Genomic DNA, 20449 nt, shown 5'->3' with positions numbered 1-20449 from the left:
TCATTTTTCTTCATCTTCACTCTCAGCCTGGATATGGGCACAGAAGCTCGTGTGGGACATGAGTGGTGGGAGGGACCTTGTCCTCACTGGAGACAGCTTGAAACGTGAGCAAAATCGGGATCTGTTTTAGACACCAAGGTAGCGATGCATTCCCTTGGGGACCGCGTGCTGTAAAACCAGATGATCCTCAAACAGCTGGGAAGTTTCCCATGAATCCCTGCCAGATAGTCCCACCCCACCATAAAAGAAGGTGTTTCTCACTTCTCTGGAAGGCAGGGGAGCCAGAGCATCACTTGCACTCCTGAAGGGCGGCCGGCGGCTGGCGTCACCCCTTAATGAGCTGCAGCAAATACAGCTGCTGTGCCCCGAGGCTCATGGGCCCATCACGCTCCCCCCCACCACCCTGGACCCCTGTGGTGTGCACTTCGGTGCCTGATACGCCGAAGGGCGTGCTTCCAGATTCCAGTTTAGGTCATGATCCCAGGGCATAAAACAGGTGTGTGGGTTTCATGAAAAGAGGAAGGACTCAGAACCCTTGGTCCACACCCTGCTCAGTTAGGAACACTTGCCCTGGACCCAGCGTGGCGGAACCCGAGCCTCCCTCCATGGCCTGCTCAGTCTCTGATGCGGGGTTCCTCCAAAGAACCCCGAGCCCCATTCCTAGATTCTTACCCCGTTGGTCCAGGAAAGGTAAAGACCAATCAAGTGGTTTCTGTCCTTACAGAGCAAGACAAACCTTTAGTGAGTTAACCTTTCCACTGTGGGGAAGTTGGGGTTCCTATGGCCAGGATTCTCCCTGAACTTAAACCACCTGATGATGTAACTGGCCTGTTGCTAGGCTACCACTTCCACACCTTTAGGCAATAAGCCATTATTGCGCTACATGGAGAGCTGGCCCAGTGCTCTGGGCGGAGGCAGAGACGCTAGTGCTGACCTACTGCTGGGAGAACAAGTAGGGTAATAAACCCTTTCACCCCAAGAACGTTTTGCTGTCAATTTCTTTGGTCACATTGAATCCATAGCAAATGTGCCCAGGGGCTGAAACCCACTGGCAAGAAAGCACTTTTGAATGTGTCAGAGTGTCTGTCCATGTGGCCCTTACTATCTAATTTACTGGTCTCCCCATGAATTAAAATCGATATCGCCCCTATTCTTTTCTGGCTTAAAGTCTTCCTGGAATTGATAACATCATCCCAAGATCCCTTTATTCCAAAGATGCTCTGGGCCAGATCCTTGCCATGCATCATGGCCGCTTAACCACGGCACGTGGTTAGGTTGGAGATGCCCTGTAAATGCGTGTCAGGATTTTGACGGTGCCCAATGGAAATGGCAGTGGCCCAGGATTAAAGATCACATCATCCCCCAATTCATTCACCAACTGTCACAGGTTTTAGGGCATTATGACTACATATGCCATGCGTGCAGAAAGAAATCGGTATTCCCTGTAGAACTACAGACCATAGGAAATGGAGGAGAGGACTCTTGCCCGTGACTTTCCCTCCACTCAGGGCATAATCCTTCCACGGAGGTGTTCCCTCCCGTTACCCGTACTTTCCATAATTCTGACGTCACGTTGGCTCCCATACGCAGAGCCGTCAGCCCTCAGGGTTCGCTTGAGTCAGAAAAAGGAGCTCATCCCACTCCGTGCAGTCAGAGATTAGACACAGAACTCCACGCCATCCCAAAGTTTGGATTTGTTTTCTAGCAGACCTCATGCTAAAGACAGAAGAGATTTCCCATATTAAGCCTAACTGAAAATTATTTATTGCACTTCCAATTATAGCCTCAAACACACACACACACACACACACACACACAGACTATGTTGATACATGTTGCATAAACTAAGAACACAATACTCATGCTAAATTTCATCAGAATTCATGAATCCAATAACCAGATACCACAAACTTAAAAATTACATGGGGGTATAGAGCCACCATTTGTTCTTAGAAACTTCCTCTTCAGAGCAAGAGTGTGTATACTGAGCAGAGAGGTTTCTGTCAATGGAATTGTTTCTCCTAACAAGGGAGCCCTGATTTCAAAGCGCTTCGAGAGGGGACAGGCTAACACAGCTGACTCTTCCTGCAGCAGAAAGGCCCAGGTCTGCCCCTCTCTCCAGTCTACACCCTGCAAAACATGGGTCTCCTCCTGCCCGCTGGCATTACAGCTTTTTAAAGGCAGCCTTGACTTGAGCAAAAGAAAAACTAGTCTGTGGACACCACGAATGTGCTTCGCGCACCTGTCAGCATTTAGCCCCTCCTGAGTACCCAGGTACTTGCCCATCACCGAGTGGATGGGTGCTGCAGACACGGGAGCTCAGGAAGGCTGCAGAAGGGCCCACCACTGAGCCGATGGGTGCTGCAGACACGGGAGCTCAGGAAGGCTGCAGAAGGATGCATTCTCCTTCAGCAGCATGGGACCCGGGCTCTCGCCCTTGCAGAGGTCAATCTGAGACCCCCAGTTCATCCCTTAGCCTTTTTCCAATGAATCTGTATGCAGACCTTCTCAGTGTATCTGTAGAGTAGATGGCAGAGACCTGAGGATAATAATGGCACAGGGAGAAAGTTGAGCTGGCTTCGGGGGCTGGGCGGCACGGGGTTTGGGGGATCCCTCATGGGAGACACACAGGGAGGGCCAGAAATCTCTAAGAAACCTAGAGTTCATTTCTTCCTGTGAGCTCAACAGGGATTTCTTGACCATTAAAGTGTATTAAGGATGACCTGTCCCTCGAATTACTACACAACTTGCCACATATGGTGAGCTGATTACCTAGCTTTCTAATAGAAGCATCTTCCCAAGATAAATTTCATTCAGAGAAGAGTGGATCAGGGTTGGAGCGTGTGGTTATAGATGCCAAACCTTCATGTCCCCCACCTGCATGCCTGTAATCCTGGGGCATGGGCCCAGTTCTCGCTGCTTTGACCCCTTTTCTTCTGCTGCTCTGACAAACTCTAAATCCATCTCACAAAGCTGAGAATTCTAAATTATTCAGGATATTCTGGCCCATAAAATAACACATACAAATGTGTCTTTGGATCCTGGAAAACAGTTTTTATAAATAAGGCAGTGTCACCATCATTTATTTATTCTTCAGTGACATACTGAGGCAATTCTCTCAAGATTCTTAGATCTCTTAGTCAGTGAACCAAACATCTAATATATCACAGGAGGACAATTTTATCCCAGGATGATTTTACCTAGATGCTTTAAATCTTGTATCTCCAGACAATGAATGTAAGAAGCGTTTGAGAACAGCACCATAGTGTAGACATGTTCATATTTCCACTGATACTGGGCATGCATGCACTGCTCCAATGTGGGTGACAGCCATTTGCACTGGATTCATCTACTTTGGAGAATAAGTTCTTTTGCAAATACTCAATAACCATGACGTCCAGTTATGGTGCTGCCAGAACAACATAAATCTCTACATGTAGACACCCCAGTATAATGAAGCTAAACCATTGGCCTTTTGATACCCCTATGATAATCAAATTTGTTACAGTCCCCTCCCAAATTCCTTGGCAGAGGACCTCATTACAATGCCTTGTAATCACATGAATATTCATATGTACTATCAATTCCATCATTTCCATCAAAACACCACAACACACACTGTAAAGAAGTGATTCGCCCTGGAAACTGAGAATCATTTCTGAACCCTGTCATTTTGTAACAGGCATGGGCTTATTTATCTTCTCTCTGCATGTTTCTGAGAGATTGCTGGTAGGTGGAGAGGACATGGCAGCGTTCAGTAGTCACAACCAGGTAATTTTTCGAAAATAAAACAGAACACAAAGCATCAGAAGGGATCACTCTGGCAAGGGAAAGGTCTTTGCAGGAAGCTTGTTTTGGTTCGGTATCTGTGTACATGTCACTGCATGAAAACGTAAACATCTACATTGTATTATTCTAAATGCATTCGATTCTACGTCAATCTCACTCTGAAAAAAAGTCTAGAGGTGTAATAACAACTGTGGCATGTGCTCCTAATAGCAAAAGTCCACACTTGCTCCAGTATTTCTCAGAGTGCCCGCTGGGACACCTGGTTTATATACCCTTAGGGAGCTTGTTAAGATGGAGATGTGTAGCTTTACCTCAGAACTTGGCAGGCACCTCAGTGGTAAAGACGGGCTGTGCTGTTTTCAGAAGCACCCCATGTCATCCTTACACAAGCTCGGAGGAATCTCTGCACCATAGTGATGGCCAAGCCTTCTCCCCTCTTCCTTTCTTGGTCTACTTGTGAGAAGGTCCAATGACCCCCCTTTGTTTGCCATCATGTGGTCTGAGCCAGCACCACACCCAAGGTGCGGGAAGCTGCCCCAGAAATGCCTCCCATTGGCTGTGCGCCAATAGTTGGAATTACCGTAGGCACTCAAGGGCGTCTCCGTGTGCAAACAGTACGGGAAACAGATGCCCAGGAGCACGATCAACAGCTTAAAATTGTCCTCCTTCTCCTAAGAATCACGCTGTCTTTCATTGTGCCATTTTGTGGGGCCCCTAGGTATTCGTGTCTGGTATTTCTTGCCTGATGGAGAGGTCATCCCAGCCCGGGCATGGCCTTGACTGCTAAGACCAGATGTCTGATTTCTGGATGGAACTTCTGCTTTTCTCTACAGTACCGTCCTGCACAGAATAAATGCAGCAAAACGGTTTTGTGTCTTTTTAGCAGCAAGGGTTGCAGAGGTACATCTACTCAGGCTTGTCGTGCACCCCTCTGCGGACAGTTAATCCCTTTGCTCATTGCAAACCCCCAAATGCTGGACTGAAGGGAGCTTAAGAGGCCCCAAAGAGGTCGTGCTCTCTCCCAGCTTCCAGAGTTCTTCTGCTCAGGGATCTGCCTGGAATATTTCAGGTCTGCCCCCATTGCTTCTTTCACAAGGGCAAGGGCTACACCACACCCAGTGACCTTTATACTCTCGACGGTGCACTTGAAGGTTAAATCTGAAGCCCCTCTGGTCATCCGGCGTGGCCTCAGAAGCACGTGGCAGGAGGGATGCTGGCAAAGCCACTGAGGACAGCCCCCGCACCCCATCTCCTCTGGGAGGTCATGCAACGTGCACCACCCATGTTCCCCTCCTCTTGCAGACGGCGTGTCTGGGGGCATCTCCAAAGCCTGAAGGGGCACTCCAGCCCGAAGGACCACCACCCGGCTCTCCCCACCTCCCTGGACAGAACCACGCGTGACGCTTCCCAGGCAGCACTGACCGTCGTATGAAGCGGGCCGCGTCGCGCGTCAGCCTCTGCGTGAGGTTGTCAAAGGACATGGGCTGCTGGGTGATCTCATGGTTCCTTATCAGAAAGCAGTTCAGGGGCCGGAAGTAGTGGAGGAAGGCCAGCAGGAGGCCGAGGATCAGGGCGGCCAGGAAGAGCAGGCAGAAGAAGACGGCGGGGGGCACGCGGAGCAGGCCCAGGCGCTTGAGGGCCACCAAGGTGAGCAGGGTGATGGTGATGACCTTCAGCGGGGTGAAGGCCAGCACCCTGATGCCCCGGATGAAGACGGTGCCATCCCCCGGCTTGCAGTCTCTCATGTTGGTCCCGAGAAGCCCGTAGAAATAACCGAAGCCGTGGCTCATGGGATGGTGACAAAAGTCCGCTTTGTTGTGACAGTTGTTACCGAGGTGCCACTTTCCTGAGGAAACAAATGGGTGACGGGTTCAGTGCCCAGAGCACCCAGGCACGTCTGAGTCCCATGCAAAAAAGGAGGCTCCCTGGGCACAGTGATGAGCCAGGTGCCGAGTCTGGCGGATGCCGCAGCTTTTTGCTCCCTTTTCCAGAAACAGGGCACAAACGACTCAATGTACCAGAAAACAAGAACTAATTCAGGGATTGAAATAAATAAATAAATGAATGAATGAACGAACAAATGAATGAATGAATAAATACATGAATGAATGAATGAATAAATAAATAAAACAAAAGACAAACACCTAATCTATCAAATAGGTGGGAGACAAAACTACACAGAAAAAAACCTAAGTGTTTTTCTGGCACAGGTGTCTTTCCAAGACATTTCTTTAAAATTAAAGTCTTGGAACAAAGTTGGGTTTGCTCCTTGACTGTGAATGGAAATGAATCCTTCTTCAAAAGACTACCCTAGAGGCATGAAGAAATCATACTCGCAGCTCAGTAATGATTTCAAACACCTATGCACATTCTTATACAATGTTAATTACATCACTAAATTAGGGAGTGCCTCACAAAACACAAAAAAATGATGTGGGAGGGAAGAGAATGGTTATTATGCTCCCAGGAGACGTTCTAGGAGTCACCTGATGACCTGCACAGATCAAGCTAACTGGGGAAAAAGGGAGAAGGCACCATTCCTCCCGATGGATGCATGAATGGGAATATTGACCCAGGCAACTTGTGATACCATTTTAGTATTGAAATGCAAATGGAAAATCTTTATCAATAGTATGGTATATATGTATAATTATTTATCTATTATTTATCATCTGTCTCATCTATTTTATCCATTATCTATCCATCCATCCATCCATCCACCCACCATCCATCCATCCACCCACCATCCATCCATGCACCCACCCATCCATCCATCCACTCACCTGCACCCAGCATCCATCCATCCATTCACCCACCCACCCACCCACCCGTACCCACCATCCATCCATCCATCCACTCACCTACCCACCCATCCATCCATCCACTCACCCACCACCCACCCACCCATCCATCCATCCACCCACCCACCATCCATCCATCCATCCACCCACCATCCATCCATCCATTCACCCACCCACCCACCCACCCATCCACCCACCCATCCATCCATCCATCCATCCACTCACCCACCATCCACCCACCTGCCCACCCACCATCCATCCACCCACCATCCCTCCATCCAACATCCATTTATCCACCCATCATCCATCTCTTCTACGGCTCTGTCCCTCCCATCTCTATCACCTACATCATCTCTCTTGCCATATATCCATCTGTCCATCCATGTATTATCTCCCTCTTCATCTTCCTATTTACTATCCATCCCCCCACACACATATAGTGACATATACCTACACATTCAAATAGCCCAGATAAATGCACTGTGTTTTATTGAGAACTGAAAACAATTTCTTCCCTAAAGTTGTACAAACCGTATCACGATGTCATCCCTAGGAAGGCTGCTCTGAGACCCTCTCTCTTTCACCCCACGCAGGCCCTCGCCGCCCCCTCCTCAGCCGTCCGTACCTATCAGAGCTGTTGAGTACCCTTGATTCTTCAGAAGCTTGGCGAATGTAACCTCACTGGTGGGAAGTCCTCCAGAACAGGCCGAGAAGATGAACACTCCCACGCCGGCCGTCGATGCCATTCCTGAAGCGGGAGAAATCAGCCATTAAAGCTGGGGCTGAGGGGTGGCCCGAGGAGGATCAGGGCCCCGGGGACGGAGTCAGGAGGCTACCTGATCGGACGGGGTAGCGGCCCGTCATGAAGGCGGCCCTGCTCGGCGTGCACAGGGGCGATGCCGCCAGGTGCTGGGTGAGCTTCACGCCCTCCTGGGCCAGCCGGTCCATACCGGGTGTCCTAGAACAAGAGTCATGTCACTTGGGATGGCTGGGAAAACACAGCTTCCTCTGTGGCTCTGGTAGTGACGTCACCTCCTAAGAATCCAGGGAAACGGAGGATTGTGTGAGATTTGGGAGGCAGAAGAGGGGAGGGAAAGGAGAGATGATACAGAACCAAGACTAGAACAGGGAATAAAACCACGAGGAGTTCTAGATGACCCAGGTCTGGCTCTTCGGGGGGGGTCACCCACGCCCTTGGTGGGCTCTGAGCCCCTGTTGCCTGCGACGTAGGGGAGAAGAGAGGAACGAGGCTTTGAGAACAGGCAGCTGAGAGATGGGGGGGGGTTGGCTCCTGGAAACTCCCCACCCACGGACCCCCCAGGCACCTGTGTGCCCCCAAAAGAGAAAGGTCTGGGGCAGCTTCAGTCCTTTCTTCCACAGCCAAGGGCAGGCTGCTAACCTGCTCTCTGTCTCTGCTGAAGGCCCACGTGCCCCCAGGCAGAGGTGAAGAGCAGGATTCTGTGGGCATTTCCCGAAGAACACCAGGCACTGGTCAGGACTCCCGGGAGACGGGCAAAGCTATGGGTCACTCACATCCTCATATAGCTTTTTTATGCTTAGGAAATATTCATCTCTGAGCTCACTTCTGGGATGCTGGTTGTGTAAGACAGGCCTTCCTGGTGCCTTTTCTCCAGGAAGGGTCTGGGCCTCATCTTAGGAAGGCCTCCCATACCTCCCCAGCCTTCAGAAATGAACGTCTTTCTGTTCTTAGACCGTGCTGGGCTCTTATCCCATATGCTCCACTGGGAAGCCTGGCCCCTGCCTCTCTGCTAGGCTGGTCCTTGTCCACGCTTCAGGTCTGGGCAGAGGGAATTCTCACGGGCCTCCTGTCCTACAGGAGGGGCCTGTTCCATGTGCAGGACGTCTGTCTGCACGCCCACCACAGCGTGCACACCCTGAAGGGAGGGTGTTGCTAACTGTGTTCCCTTCCAGGGGGGCTGCCCCTCCCTGTTCACAGTGGCCCCCACAGGCTCCCTGGGCCGCAGCCCACACAGAGCCCAGCCACCACACTGCACAACCGGCACGGGAAGATCATGTCACGGCATTTGCGACGTCAAACCGGCTCCCACCTGCATTGTAGTTTAGGCGCCGAACTGTGCACATTTCCACCTTCCTCTTGTCTTGCATTACAAGACGCTGGGAAGATGGAAACTGTCTGTACATTTGGCTTAAACTTCCTGTGCACAGATGGGCCCACTGAGAAACTGGGTTATTTGGGGCTGTGATACTATAAAATATAAAATGAAAAATGTCTCAGAAAGAATTGGAAAGCATCATGGAGAGCAAGACACATTTAGGGTAGACTTGACCCAAATTCTTCCTTGGGATTTTCTAGGCTTCTTTTTTCTTTTCATAATTGCTAGAAACTGAACCTTGTAAAATTTAAAAATACATATATTAAAAGTACTATATAAAATGAAAAAAAGAGAATAGAAATTATGGCCCTGATAAATAGCATTACATTTCTAACAAGGAAGAGGGCAACAGAGGTCAAAAAGTGAGATCTAACATGTTACGAAAGGAGGCAGAAGGTGGGCCAGAAAACAGACATTGGCGAAATCAAATCTTACCCCTGTCTATGCTTTTAAAAATCTAACAAATGTCAGAGCTACATGTATATTCGAAACATAACAATCAACTTTTGAGGCAAAGCCTCAGGTTGGAACTGAGATCTTGTTATGTCTTGTAGGCTGGTGTCTCCACAAAGGAATAATTTAGTTCATTTTTGATCAGACACATATGATGGGAAGCACCTTCCAAGATGCACTGTTGTGTTGCAAACATGCGAAGCCAGAGGGCTGCCATGTAGGTACATCAGAGTCCCGTGACCCTTTGCATGAACAGGTCCACCCTGAACTCCAAGTACTATTCATAGATCTCATGAGGACTCTCACAGAAGCTAATGATCTTTCTCCATCTTTTGCTTGAAACCCGTTTGTACTGATCGTGTGTGAGATGACGCTTTTCACAGAACCATCTTCAGGTCTTGGTTTCCTTGTGATTATAAAGAGAAAAGACAGCCCTATGGCCAATACGGTACTACACAAGGTCAGCCTCTCCGTTTTAATCCTGAAGACATCCCTTACATGAAGTCAGGTGTACCCAGCAGACTTAGATACAAAACTTCCTCCTCTGTCTGTGAGTCCCCCAGCCCTCTGCCATCATCCGACATAGTATGCATCCCTGTCCACCTGTCCCCAGCCGGGCTGGCTGGCTGATGATGGAGGACAACATGTGTGAGAAGGGGAAGGCAGGCGTGCAGGCGGGGGTGGCTGGCAAGCAGGGACAGGGTGGGCTGCACACTGGATGAAGCCAGGTGCCTGAAGAGCAGACAGACTAGAAGAGGTGGGCCAAAGGGAGGTCCACATGGAGGGTGTGTGCAGGTGGAGCACAGTGGTGAGCAACACAGATTAGGGACATCTGTCCAGTATTCTCTGAGTTTACTCAGCTCCCTACATGTGTTCATGTGAACAGGTAAAGCCACACCTGCCTTCCTAATGCCCACATCTATCTGTATCTACAGAGAGGCACCCAAGAGTGTGCACAGTCTGAAGGGTTTTGGGCACTTCAACGTGGTCTGTGCTCTGGTGGTGTGTGTTCACTGTCTAGGGACAAAGACCCATCAACAGAGACGGCAACCATGTCACCCAACCTGAGGGTCTTGTTTCCATAGCACCCGGGGTCTCCGATGCCTAAGTCATCAGCCACCAGCAAGATGAAGTTGGGCCTCGACACTGCCTGGCTCCGGGCCTCACACAGGAACAGCAGCAGAAACCAAAGGATCCTCATCTCCCTGCAAAGGAGACACAGAGGTGAGGGCCATGGCGCGTGAGGACCCTTCTCCTTCTCTGGGACCCCCCTCCCTCCTCAAAGAAAACTGTGTTCTCCCAGGCGGCCCACCCCAGATGAGACGTGCTAAAGAGATGCTCTAAGACGTCGCTGGGCCAAGTGTCTTATCAGTCTTCCCGTGAGCTTGCTTCCAAAACAAACACTTGTTTCTCTGCAGTTTTTATAATGAACAAACACCTCTTGCTTTCTCCCCAGACCACAGCATGGGCTCTGTCCAGGCAAACAAAACCCGTTACTACCTGTCGTCTTTTAGTGGCTAGGCTTTCTCCTTAACTAAAAGTTCTCTGAGCTCTGGAAAGACATGTATTTCACTAAGACCCATTTTCTAATGTCCCATCCTTTCTAAAAGGAGCTAGGAGTGCCCATGCAGTAGCTCTTTGAAGGGAAATGGATAAACATGGGTAAATCTTTCAAAACTCAAGGAGCATGAGCTCCCCAGCTGGGGCTGTGCATGGTGCATAGGTCAGAGCAAAGGCCCTCCATGGAAGGAGCCGCATCCTCTTTCACTACACACACACTTCGAGAACAACCGGATGGAGACATCGGGGGAGGACGGCTCCTGAGCGCACACAGCCGACACCCACTCTCTGATGTCCAGAGTTGCCAGGCGAATATTACATGCTAAAGAGAACCTGCAGGCATGTGGGCGGTGGGGCAGTAGAGTCCTCATGCGGTCACCTTGGCCAAGAATCAGGGTCGGATGCCCACAATGGGGCCAGCCTGCAGGATGCACCCACCTGAGCTCTCCCACACATCCTGAGCTTTGGAAGACCACCAGAGACACACCCATTGGTAATGCCTACGAGAGGCTTCGGGCTTTGGGTTGGCACATCAGGGGGCCCCCAAGTGGACTTAACGGCTTGAAAATCCTTAACTAATACCAGTAACTTTAAGAGAATAGACATAATAATGCTCTGCTCCCATCAGGATGCAACATACACCATTTGCACCACAGAGGAGCAAGCCAGCATGCCGTGCTTGTGTTTCTGCTATCTATCTTCATGTTTCACTTAGTAGAGAATAAAATAAATAACCTGTCTTGTTGTAAAACTACAACTTCCTGAGTGCTTCCAGGCACCTTAAGGGTATTGCCCACTTCTTCATCAGCTCAGCTATATGCAGAAATATGATAGGAATGTGTTTACTCTGCACTACATTTGACCTGGCATTCTTACAGTGAGTTGACACAACTTCTCAGCCTCGGGAGTTCTTGTTGCGGGGTGGCTCTGTGCCCTGGGGATGCTCCATAGCATCCAGGGCCTCCACCCACAAAATGCCAGGGCACCCTCCCACCCTGACTTCCGGAGCCAAATGTATCTCCAGACTGCCAAGTGTCCCTGGGGGTGCGAAACTGCCCTCCGTTGAGAACCACTGCATTAAAACACATCCTCTGTAGAAACAGCTGCAGAACCTTCACCTCCTGCACAGGACACAGTCACAATCCCCACGCTTTGCTTATGTTCACAGCCTGGCTTCTATGGCAAGTTTGGAAATGCCAACCCCACTTGAGTAAACTTGGATTTCTACTCTGCACCCACAGGTACATCTTAAATGCAAACGCATAATGTTCCTGGGCCTGGACGTGCCCCCCACCAGTTACAGAAGCCCGTAAATTCCTGGGCACACAGGCCACAATCTCAAAACCACGCTCTTCATGGAAAACATGAGGCTCCGAGCTTCTTCCGACTTGTTTTACCTGTTACTTACCTGTCCCTGGGGCAAACCTTTCCCCACTTGCCTTTGTAGCAGGATTTGCCCTCTCCAAACAGACATCCTGCCTTTTGGAATCCAGATCAAAGGATCTTCACCCCCCTGTGTGGTAATCTGGAGCAATACCTTTCTCCCCTGCTTTATCTGCTCCAAAATCCCCTCTTTTTGTCTCCCTCTCGAGGGGTATCCATTTTCTTAAAGGTAAACTCAGCTGACCAGGGGCCCTCCCTCTGAAGGTAAGCAAGCAGGTGGATGTGACTACTCACAGGCTCCTCCTGAAGCCAATCTCTCATCCCTAACTCTGTCCCTAATTCTCTCTTTGGTGACTTTTATTCTATTTATTGGGCACTAAGGGAATGAGTGGAGAATTGAATCAGGGGTGCTGTCCCAGCTCAGGACACCAGCTGTGAGGTCTTGGGCATGAAGGATGAGCTCCCTGTGTCTTATCGTCACCCAATGTTCCCTGACGTCCTGGCTCTGCCTTTGCGGGGCCAACTGAGATGATGGAAACAAAGGGTTTCTATAAAATCAGGATCTCAGAGAGTTCCCGGCACTCTAATGTTTGCTGCAGCATTATTCACAACATCCGACACAAGTAAATAGTTGAATGGATGAAGAAGATGGGCTAAATATATAATATGTAATACATATATTGTATATATATCACATATATAAAGATGGGATATATATAAAAAACGTATCACATATTAAAGAAGGTGTGATATAAAGTATTTAATATTTAATAATATTATATATTACATATTTTTAAATATTTAATACTATTATTAAATACTTATATATAATAATATATAAAAATAATATAGATCTAATGGGTATATTTACATAGTGGGGATATTTTACATATGTGTTTGTGTAAAAGAAAAGATATATACATATACACACACAATATTACACAGCCATAAAAAAGGAAATTCTGCAACTGGTAACAACATGAATGAACAAGGCCATTTTGCTAAAGGAAGAATGTCAGAGAGAGAAAGATAAATGCTATAAGTTCTCATTCATATGTGGAACCAGAAAGAGGGAATAAAAATGCTGAGCTCATAGAGTCAGATAACAGTGGTGACCAGGGACAGTGGGTGGACTTTGGGAAATGTCAGTCAAATGGTATACATGCTTTCAGTTCTAGGATGAATACATTCTGGGGATCTAATATATAGTTAATAATACCATATTAAATATTTGAAAACTACTTAAACAATACATCTTAAGCATTTGTGCCACACACACACACACACGGTAAAAATGTGAAGTGATGAATGTATTGACATAAGTGTGATGATCGCTTCACTATGTATACATATGTCCAATCATCTTGTTTTCATTTTGAATATACACAATTTTATTTGTCCAGTATACCTCCATAAAGGAGGTGGGGGAAGAACATTCCTCTGCCTCCCCTGAGAAAAAGGAAAAATAAAAATAAAAAGGTTTTCGAAATGATAAAGGGCTACACAAATACACCTTGTAAGGGTGCCTGAATTTAGCTCCACTGGTACAGCTAAGAGGAATCTACTGATAATTCAGCCAAATCCATGTCAATTCAACAAATGTTTCTGGGGCAAAAAGTGGTAACAGGTTCTGTGATAGGCTAGTGATGCTTCTGTAGTTCACTGAGACAGAGAATCGCCCTGCCAGGTTCTGAGTGGCCACAGGAGGGGATCCAAAAAGGAACCCCACTGAAATGAGCTACAGAGTGAGAAATGTGGCTTCTGCAGTTGAGGCTTTGATCCTGGCCCCCTGCTTGGTAAAATCAAGGGCCATATATTATCTGCCAGCAATTTCTTTTGTAAAATGGATATAAACATAATAATACCTTTTATGTATTGTGAGGATAACATTATACATACAGAACTCTGATTCAGTAAGGGACTCCTAGTTAGGGGCCAGTAGTTGTTGTTATTATCAGTACAAGTATTATAACCTCGTGTAGGCTATAATAATCCAGTAATAAGAGTTACGAACAGAGATACAGAGGGCCACCTAAAAGATGGCCCCAGTGACACCCTCCTAGTCTCTATATCTCATACAGCTCCCTTCCATGGAGTGTGGCTGGACCTCATGACTTCATTATAATGAATAGACCATGAGACACCCCTTCGCTGACTAGGTTTCCCAAAGGTGATGACTTCTGTCTTGCTGGAAGACTTTACTTCTGCTTGATTTTGATGAATAAGTTGTCATGTTGGAGAGACCCCTGTGATGAGGAACTCCAGCCAACAGCCAGCATGGACAGGAGGCCCTCAGGGCAACAGCCTTTCAGAAACTGGATCCTACCCTCAATCATCCGAGTGAACTCAGACACGAACCCTGCCTCAGTCAAACCTTCTGATGAGACCACTGTCCTGGCTGGCCCCTTGGTTGCAATGGTGGAACTATAGCTACACTGTGGCCAGATTCCTGACCCCCCTACTGTGAGAGAACAAATACACACTGCTTTAAGCGCCAAAGTGTTGGGGTCATTTGTTACACAGTAGTAGATAACTGATTCAAAGTGCAATAACTTAAGGTGAAGATTTAGCTGTGTTAATGGGGACCTGAGAAAGGATTTCCACGGCAGTGGCTCAGAAGGTCATATTGAACATATTAGAAGAATGTGTTTCATTAGTAATGAGTAGTTGGAATTTATATAAGTAATTTAAAGATACATTGCTCAGCTCACCAACCATGTAAAAAATGAATTTTTGTCTTACAGGCTGAAAGTGGACATGACAGCAATGGAAAAAAGTCTTTATGGTAACCCAGAGGAACATGGTTGAGAGATTAAATGCAGCAAAATTCAGCATGAATGTTATGTAAAGTGTCACCAAAAGCCCAGCTATTCATTCTAATTCTCTGTGCTTTTTTGGGAGCCTTAGTTGAAGTACAGACTCTTTTTATTGACATTAAACCCAAGAGGAAGATAAAAGCCTTTTAATAAATAGTAATACCTGTATAATTTCTGAATCACAGAATTGAATGGTTAGCTCAATGTGACAGTATATCATTAATTATACCTACAAAATGTGCCAAGGGTAGAGATGATTAGATCAAGGGGGACAAATACCTTCCAGCCCAATTAAGGATGTTTGAAAATGTGCTAACAGCCACTTGGAATCCACTGCATATACATACTCACTGTCTGATGTCACCACAACTTATTTTCTTCCTACAAGCATGGATTAGAATAAGGTGTTCATAAATATGTTTCAAACTATTAAAACAGAGTGAGTTGATAAAAGTGCTTAAAAATTAAAGGAAAGGGTGCAACTCCAAAATATTAAGAGCAGGTACATTAACTTCTGAAAACTGCATGATTTCTCCCCTTGCTGTTCTGAACCTTAATTTGGCTAAACAAACAAAAAAAAAAACACAAGGAAAAAAACCTTTCCTGAGAAAACAGGTATTCCTAAAACCTAATTCTTATGAAGGAGAGAGACAAAAGAACATTTTTATAACCAGAGATGTAATTACATTAAATTTGTTCATTAAAAGAAAATTAACACTGTGTTATATAACAAAAACTTGAACACAGCTAAGAAAACATTCCTGATCTGTTTACTCACTGGGGAAAAAGGCATATTGAAAATAGATAAAAACCTACATTACAAGCTATTTTTTTTAGAAGAAATGCAGCTTTGTTCAATGCAAGCTATGTAAATAATAAGTGAAATTTGGTTAACAAAGTGTTATCTAACAGATGCCCTGTTTTAAACCCATAAAGAAAAATAGTCTGACACTAGGACAGCAAACACCTACCCAAGTACGAGCTAAAAAGGGCATTTGTTTGGATTTAACTATCTATTTAAATTGCTTGTGATTTTTCTACAATAAAGATTCATGTTTTATTTACTTAGCAAACCCCTACTTTTACTGACTGTAATAGTGGCCAGGGTCCTGGGTCTCTGCATTTCTCAATACATTCAATTATACCTCTTATAATTAAGTATGTCAGTTGAAGAGTATTAGTAAAGAAAGGTAACATCGAAAACAATCAGGGTCGTCCACCCTCAGTGTTGACATGTGAAATCTTCAGAGCAGGTGGGGAAACACCAAGTTCTGGGAGAACAAAGGGGCTCCTGGTTCCCATTCACTTTCTCCCTCCTTTGCTGGTCTAAGTATCTCATCTGAGAGGAACCATCAGCATCTGTCCCTCTGAGCGGGCTGCTTCCTCTCCGCATCATGTCCTCAGGGCACGTCCATGCTGCATGAAGCACGCGTCAGAATCACCTTCCTTTTAAGGCTGACTTACATGCCTTTGCATGGATACACCACGTTTTTGTTTATGCATTCATCTGTCGATGGTGATAACATAATTTTAAAAGAAAACTATAGAAAATGAGACGCCACAGAGTTCATCACTATTAACTCCAGTCCTGGAGTCCTGACCACTGTTATGGAGTTCTTTTTGTCAGCTGTTGGCAGGATTAAAAGTTGAGAACATCGACATAGTTTAAAGTAACTGTATAATGTGCACGTTAATAACATATTTGATCGTTCTGAGCCATATGGTGGTATTGTTACTCTTGGATACAAGACATTCTGTTTATGTGCAACCCAAGCGAACACTTTTAAGTTCTCAATGAATTCTTAAGTAACTGAAAAACAGAAATATACTTCTGGCATACAATACACATATGTACACACTATATACACTGTATATTATATATATATATATATATACACACACACACACACATATATTATATAGAAAAAACAAAAAGTATGACAAAGTGTATGCCTCTGTTGTCAGATTATACACATGCACACATATATTATGTGACTACGCTGTAATGTCTATGAATATCATTGCCTTATCGAGACTTAATATGATGTTTTCCCAAATTTTACAAGAAGTTTTTATGGCTGCTTGCACATTATTTTCATTCTAAATCGCTGAATCTCTTGTAGTTAGATGCTTACATCTACTGGCTTGCTTCAGAGACCAAAGATTAGCACTCCCCCACTCTATGCATAATAATTCATAATTATCCTACACAAATATTTAGTCCCACAATCAGGCTCTCCAGAAAATAGTTCTTGTCATGGAGCTTTGATCAAGGGTCATTTTGTGAGAAGCATACTTTGTAATGCGTGGATGGCCTTTTAAGATAAGAAGTCATCTTAACCCTAAGCTGCATTGTTTTCCAAACTAAAGAACACAGTGCATTTGGAGATGGACTTGCAACCTCAGGAGAATCTAGCACATTCACAAATGTGAATAACCGACACGGAATATCCCCATGAGCACTTCATTTCCCTTAATTTTCTTACGCTTTCTTATGTTTCGGAAGACTTAATGTTTTCTCATGGTTGTTCTTTAGGGGGCTCAGCATTCTGTAATGAAGAGATGCCTTCCCCAGAGGAAGCCCACCGGAATGAATTCTGATACTGCATGTGAGGACGGGGCATGCCAGCTGACTTCCACTTGGGGTGCATCACAATGCGTTCACACGTGGGGCTGTGACACTCAAATTTCAGGTCTAACTGGCACAGTGAGGATCCTGACCCTCCCGCAGCGTCTGTGCACCAGCCACGGCGATGATGTAAATGGTGCTCAGCATAGGGCGACTGCGTGGGAGGGGGCCTGCTCAGCCTTACAACATCCCTCAGCCTCCAGCTTGGACGCTTTTCTGTTAGCCACTCACCATAGCGTGCCTCGTGTTTTCATGGACTTAAATGCACTGAATTTTATGAAGACTGTGTACTAGAGTGGTCCTCAAAATCTTGGGGAGTGTGAGTGTCCTAAAACTCTCCTCTCTGGCAGGTGGGGAGTCTCTGTACCTGGACAATGAGCAGGGGGACCACTGGTTGGGGCATGGGGGGACGGAGAGAAGCCTGGCTTTTGAAGACCTGTCTATTGGTAAGAGTGGGCTATAGGCTTTTGTAAGAAAGACCTAGATGCCAGTACGGTCTCAATGTCAGTGTCCTCCTGAAGTTCACAGTGAAATCCTACCCCCTAAGGGGATGGCACTGGAAGGTGTGGCTTTTGGGAGGGGATGGGATGCATGCCCTAATGAACGAGGCTCCAGAGAGCTTCTCATCCCTTCTGCCCCATAAGGAAGTGATGGCCAACTGTGTGGCATATGCAGGACGGAAGGTCCAGATGGCTCCCCGTCCATCTTGCTGGAGTTCTCTGGGGTTCAGCACCGGGGCCCATAATACAGTGCTACCCTGCCTACGGAAATCATCTCTCCACCTAGTTTTCTCAGGCATCATAGGAAGAACAGGTTTGGGCTAGCTGCAAATTCCAGAATCCCTGGCCAAAACACCACAGAGCACCCCTATCTCACTTGCATTGCTGATATCTAGAAAGAAGGAATGATGGAGAGAATGCGAACATGGGCAGCTCACATACAGAGAATCTGCAGAAGGCTCAGAGGAGAGGAAGCAGGGGTCTGAGATGGAGCACAGGGCTCCTCTATATGCTGACCCTGCCATCTGTGTGGGAAATACCACGAGGTCATGGGACTGTCCAGTCTGGAGTCCTACAGCTTTCTTCATGGGGTGAGGACCGTCCAGCCAGGCCATGTTTTGAGATGAGAAAGGAGAATACTAGTTGAGCTATTAGGAACCGGGACCAAGCACGACTGATTTAACAACCAGGTTAGGGAACCAGACAAAGATGACTCGAGGCCATGAGAAAACCCCGCTACATGGAGGGCTAGCCCTGCTCTTTCTCTGAACCTGATGCTCTGCCTTGCTAGGGGACCCCTCTGCGTAAAGGGGGTTCATAGCAATGTGGGTCGGCCTGGCCGTCTCTCCTGGGAGGATGGGAATGGACACCCCTGCATATAAGCCATCACATTAATCACCACTGGTATTTTAGCCACTGGGAAGATGTGCAGACAAGAGGAGCTGTAAGCAGAATGCAGAGGCATTTCATTTTCTAATTGCTTTGACGGAGAAGATGGCAGGCAGCCGAAAGGCATGGCCTTCTTGGAACACACTCCCAGGTTCAGACCCCTGACAGCAGAGGGCCTCACCTGATCTCTGTCCAGACCCAGGTCATTATGACATCCTTGCCTGTGGGTCTTCATGGCACCTGCCACAGGAGCCAGCCTGACATCTCCTATAAGCCAATGGGACCATCCAGAGAAGATCCCGCTGGGCCTGGGGTCAGCGCCGGCTCACAGCAGCCCCTGCCTCCCACTTCTGCCCAGGGAGTCAGCCCTCTGAGGGCTGGGTGCCAGGGGGAGCAGGCACCTCCTTCTCATTCCCGTGTCGAAGCAGGAAGCCCTCACCTGCTGTGCTTACCATGTTCGTCTAGGCAAGAGGGAAACAAATCTAAATGGAAACCCTGCCCGACTCCACCGTTTGGAAGAAAGATCTCAGAACAAGTCAAGGCAGGAGATGACAGTGATCCTGGCAGAACTAAATGTGTGTCACTCTTCTCTCTTGTCCTCTCTATATGCCATCCTCCATGTCTCCAGGTGGTTAACAAGATTCACGGGATAAAGTCCTAGGAATGTGTTTTATTAACCACAGTGCATGGATAACATGTTAGCAGCACTCAAGCTGAGGGCCGTCCCCCCCACCAGTTCACTCAGGTATCCTGCAGACGGTGCCCGGCTGTGGGGACTGCCCCTCCACACCCCTCTGGTCATCTCCCCATGGCTTTCCGGTTCACACCAGTTCCACAGGCTCCTGACTTCTGGGCTCTGCATGTGAATTCGGTTCCCCCAGTTGGATTCTCAGAAAGACCCCTACTCTCTGTCCTCTCAAGACACACACAGACAGTTAAAAACATTTCAAGGGGGAAAAAAAGGCAGTTATGGGATTCAAAAAATGAGTTTATATTGGTAGCAAAGACACAGAAAGTAAAAGGGACGCTATAACCACAAGAGTGTGATAAAGCACTGAGCCTCAAGATCGTAATTACTTTTTAAATTGTTGTAAAATTTACATCCTTAAACCACTGTAAAGTGGACAGCTCCATGGCATTTAGCACACTCATAACATGGTACAAGCACCCCCTCTACCTAGTTGCAGTACATTTTCAGCATTCCAGAAGACTGCACCCGTTTACCAGTCTTCCCCTTCCACCAGCCCGTCCCAATCACTGATAAGTTTTCTCTGTTCTGAGCACCTCCTCTAAATGCAATCACACCCTATGTGGCCTTTTGGGTCCGACTTCTCCCACTGAGCATCAAGTTCATCCACCTTGCAGCGTGTATTAGCACTGAGTTCCTTTTCATGGCTGAGTAATACTCCAGAGTATACAGCCAGGCCACATTTTGTTTATCCATTCATCTGTTGCTGGACAATTGTGCTGTTTCCACTCTGAATCATACTTCTAT

General features: G+C 47.0%; 1 protein-coding gene across 8 annotated transcripts in view; it reads right to left on the bottom strand.

The window, feature by feature from the left end:
- Positions 1-20449, bottom strand: part of LOC118935932 (steryl-sulfatase) — a 461597-nt gene that overhangs the window by 391379 nt on the left and 49769 nt on the right. For all 8 annotated transcript variants that reach the window (XM_036932583.2, XM_036932584.2, XM_057495302.1 and 5 more), the window contains 4 exons: positions 10243-10383; positions 7427-7548; positions 7216-7338; positions 5212-5635 (listed from right to left, as the gene is read on the bottom strand). In XM_036932583.2, the coding sequence (XP_036788478.2) occupies positions 5212-5635; positions 7216-7338; positions 7427-7548; positions 10243-10379 (806 nt within the window). In that variant the 5' untranslated portion in view covers positions 10380-10383. The remainder of the gene's footprint in view (positions 1-5211; positions 5636-7215; positions 7339-7426; positions 7549-10242; positions 10384-20449) is intronic.

Source organism: Manis pentadactyla, chromosome X (genome assembly GCF_030020395.1).
Source record: "Manis pentadactyla isolate mManPen7 chromosome X, mManPen7.hap1, whole genome shotgun sequence".
NCBI lineage: Eukaryota > Metazoa > Chordata > Mammalia > Pholidota > Manidae > Manis > Manis pentadactyla.
This window is presented reverse-complemented; position numbering and strand designations above follow the sequence as displayed.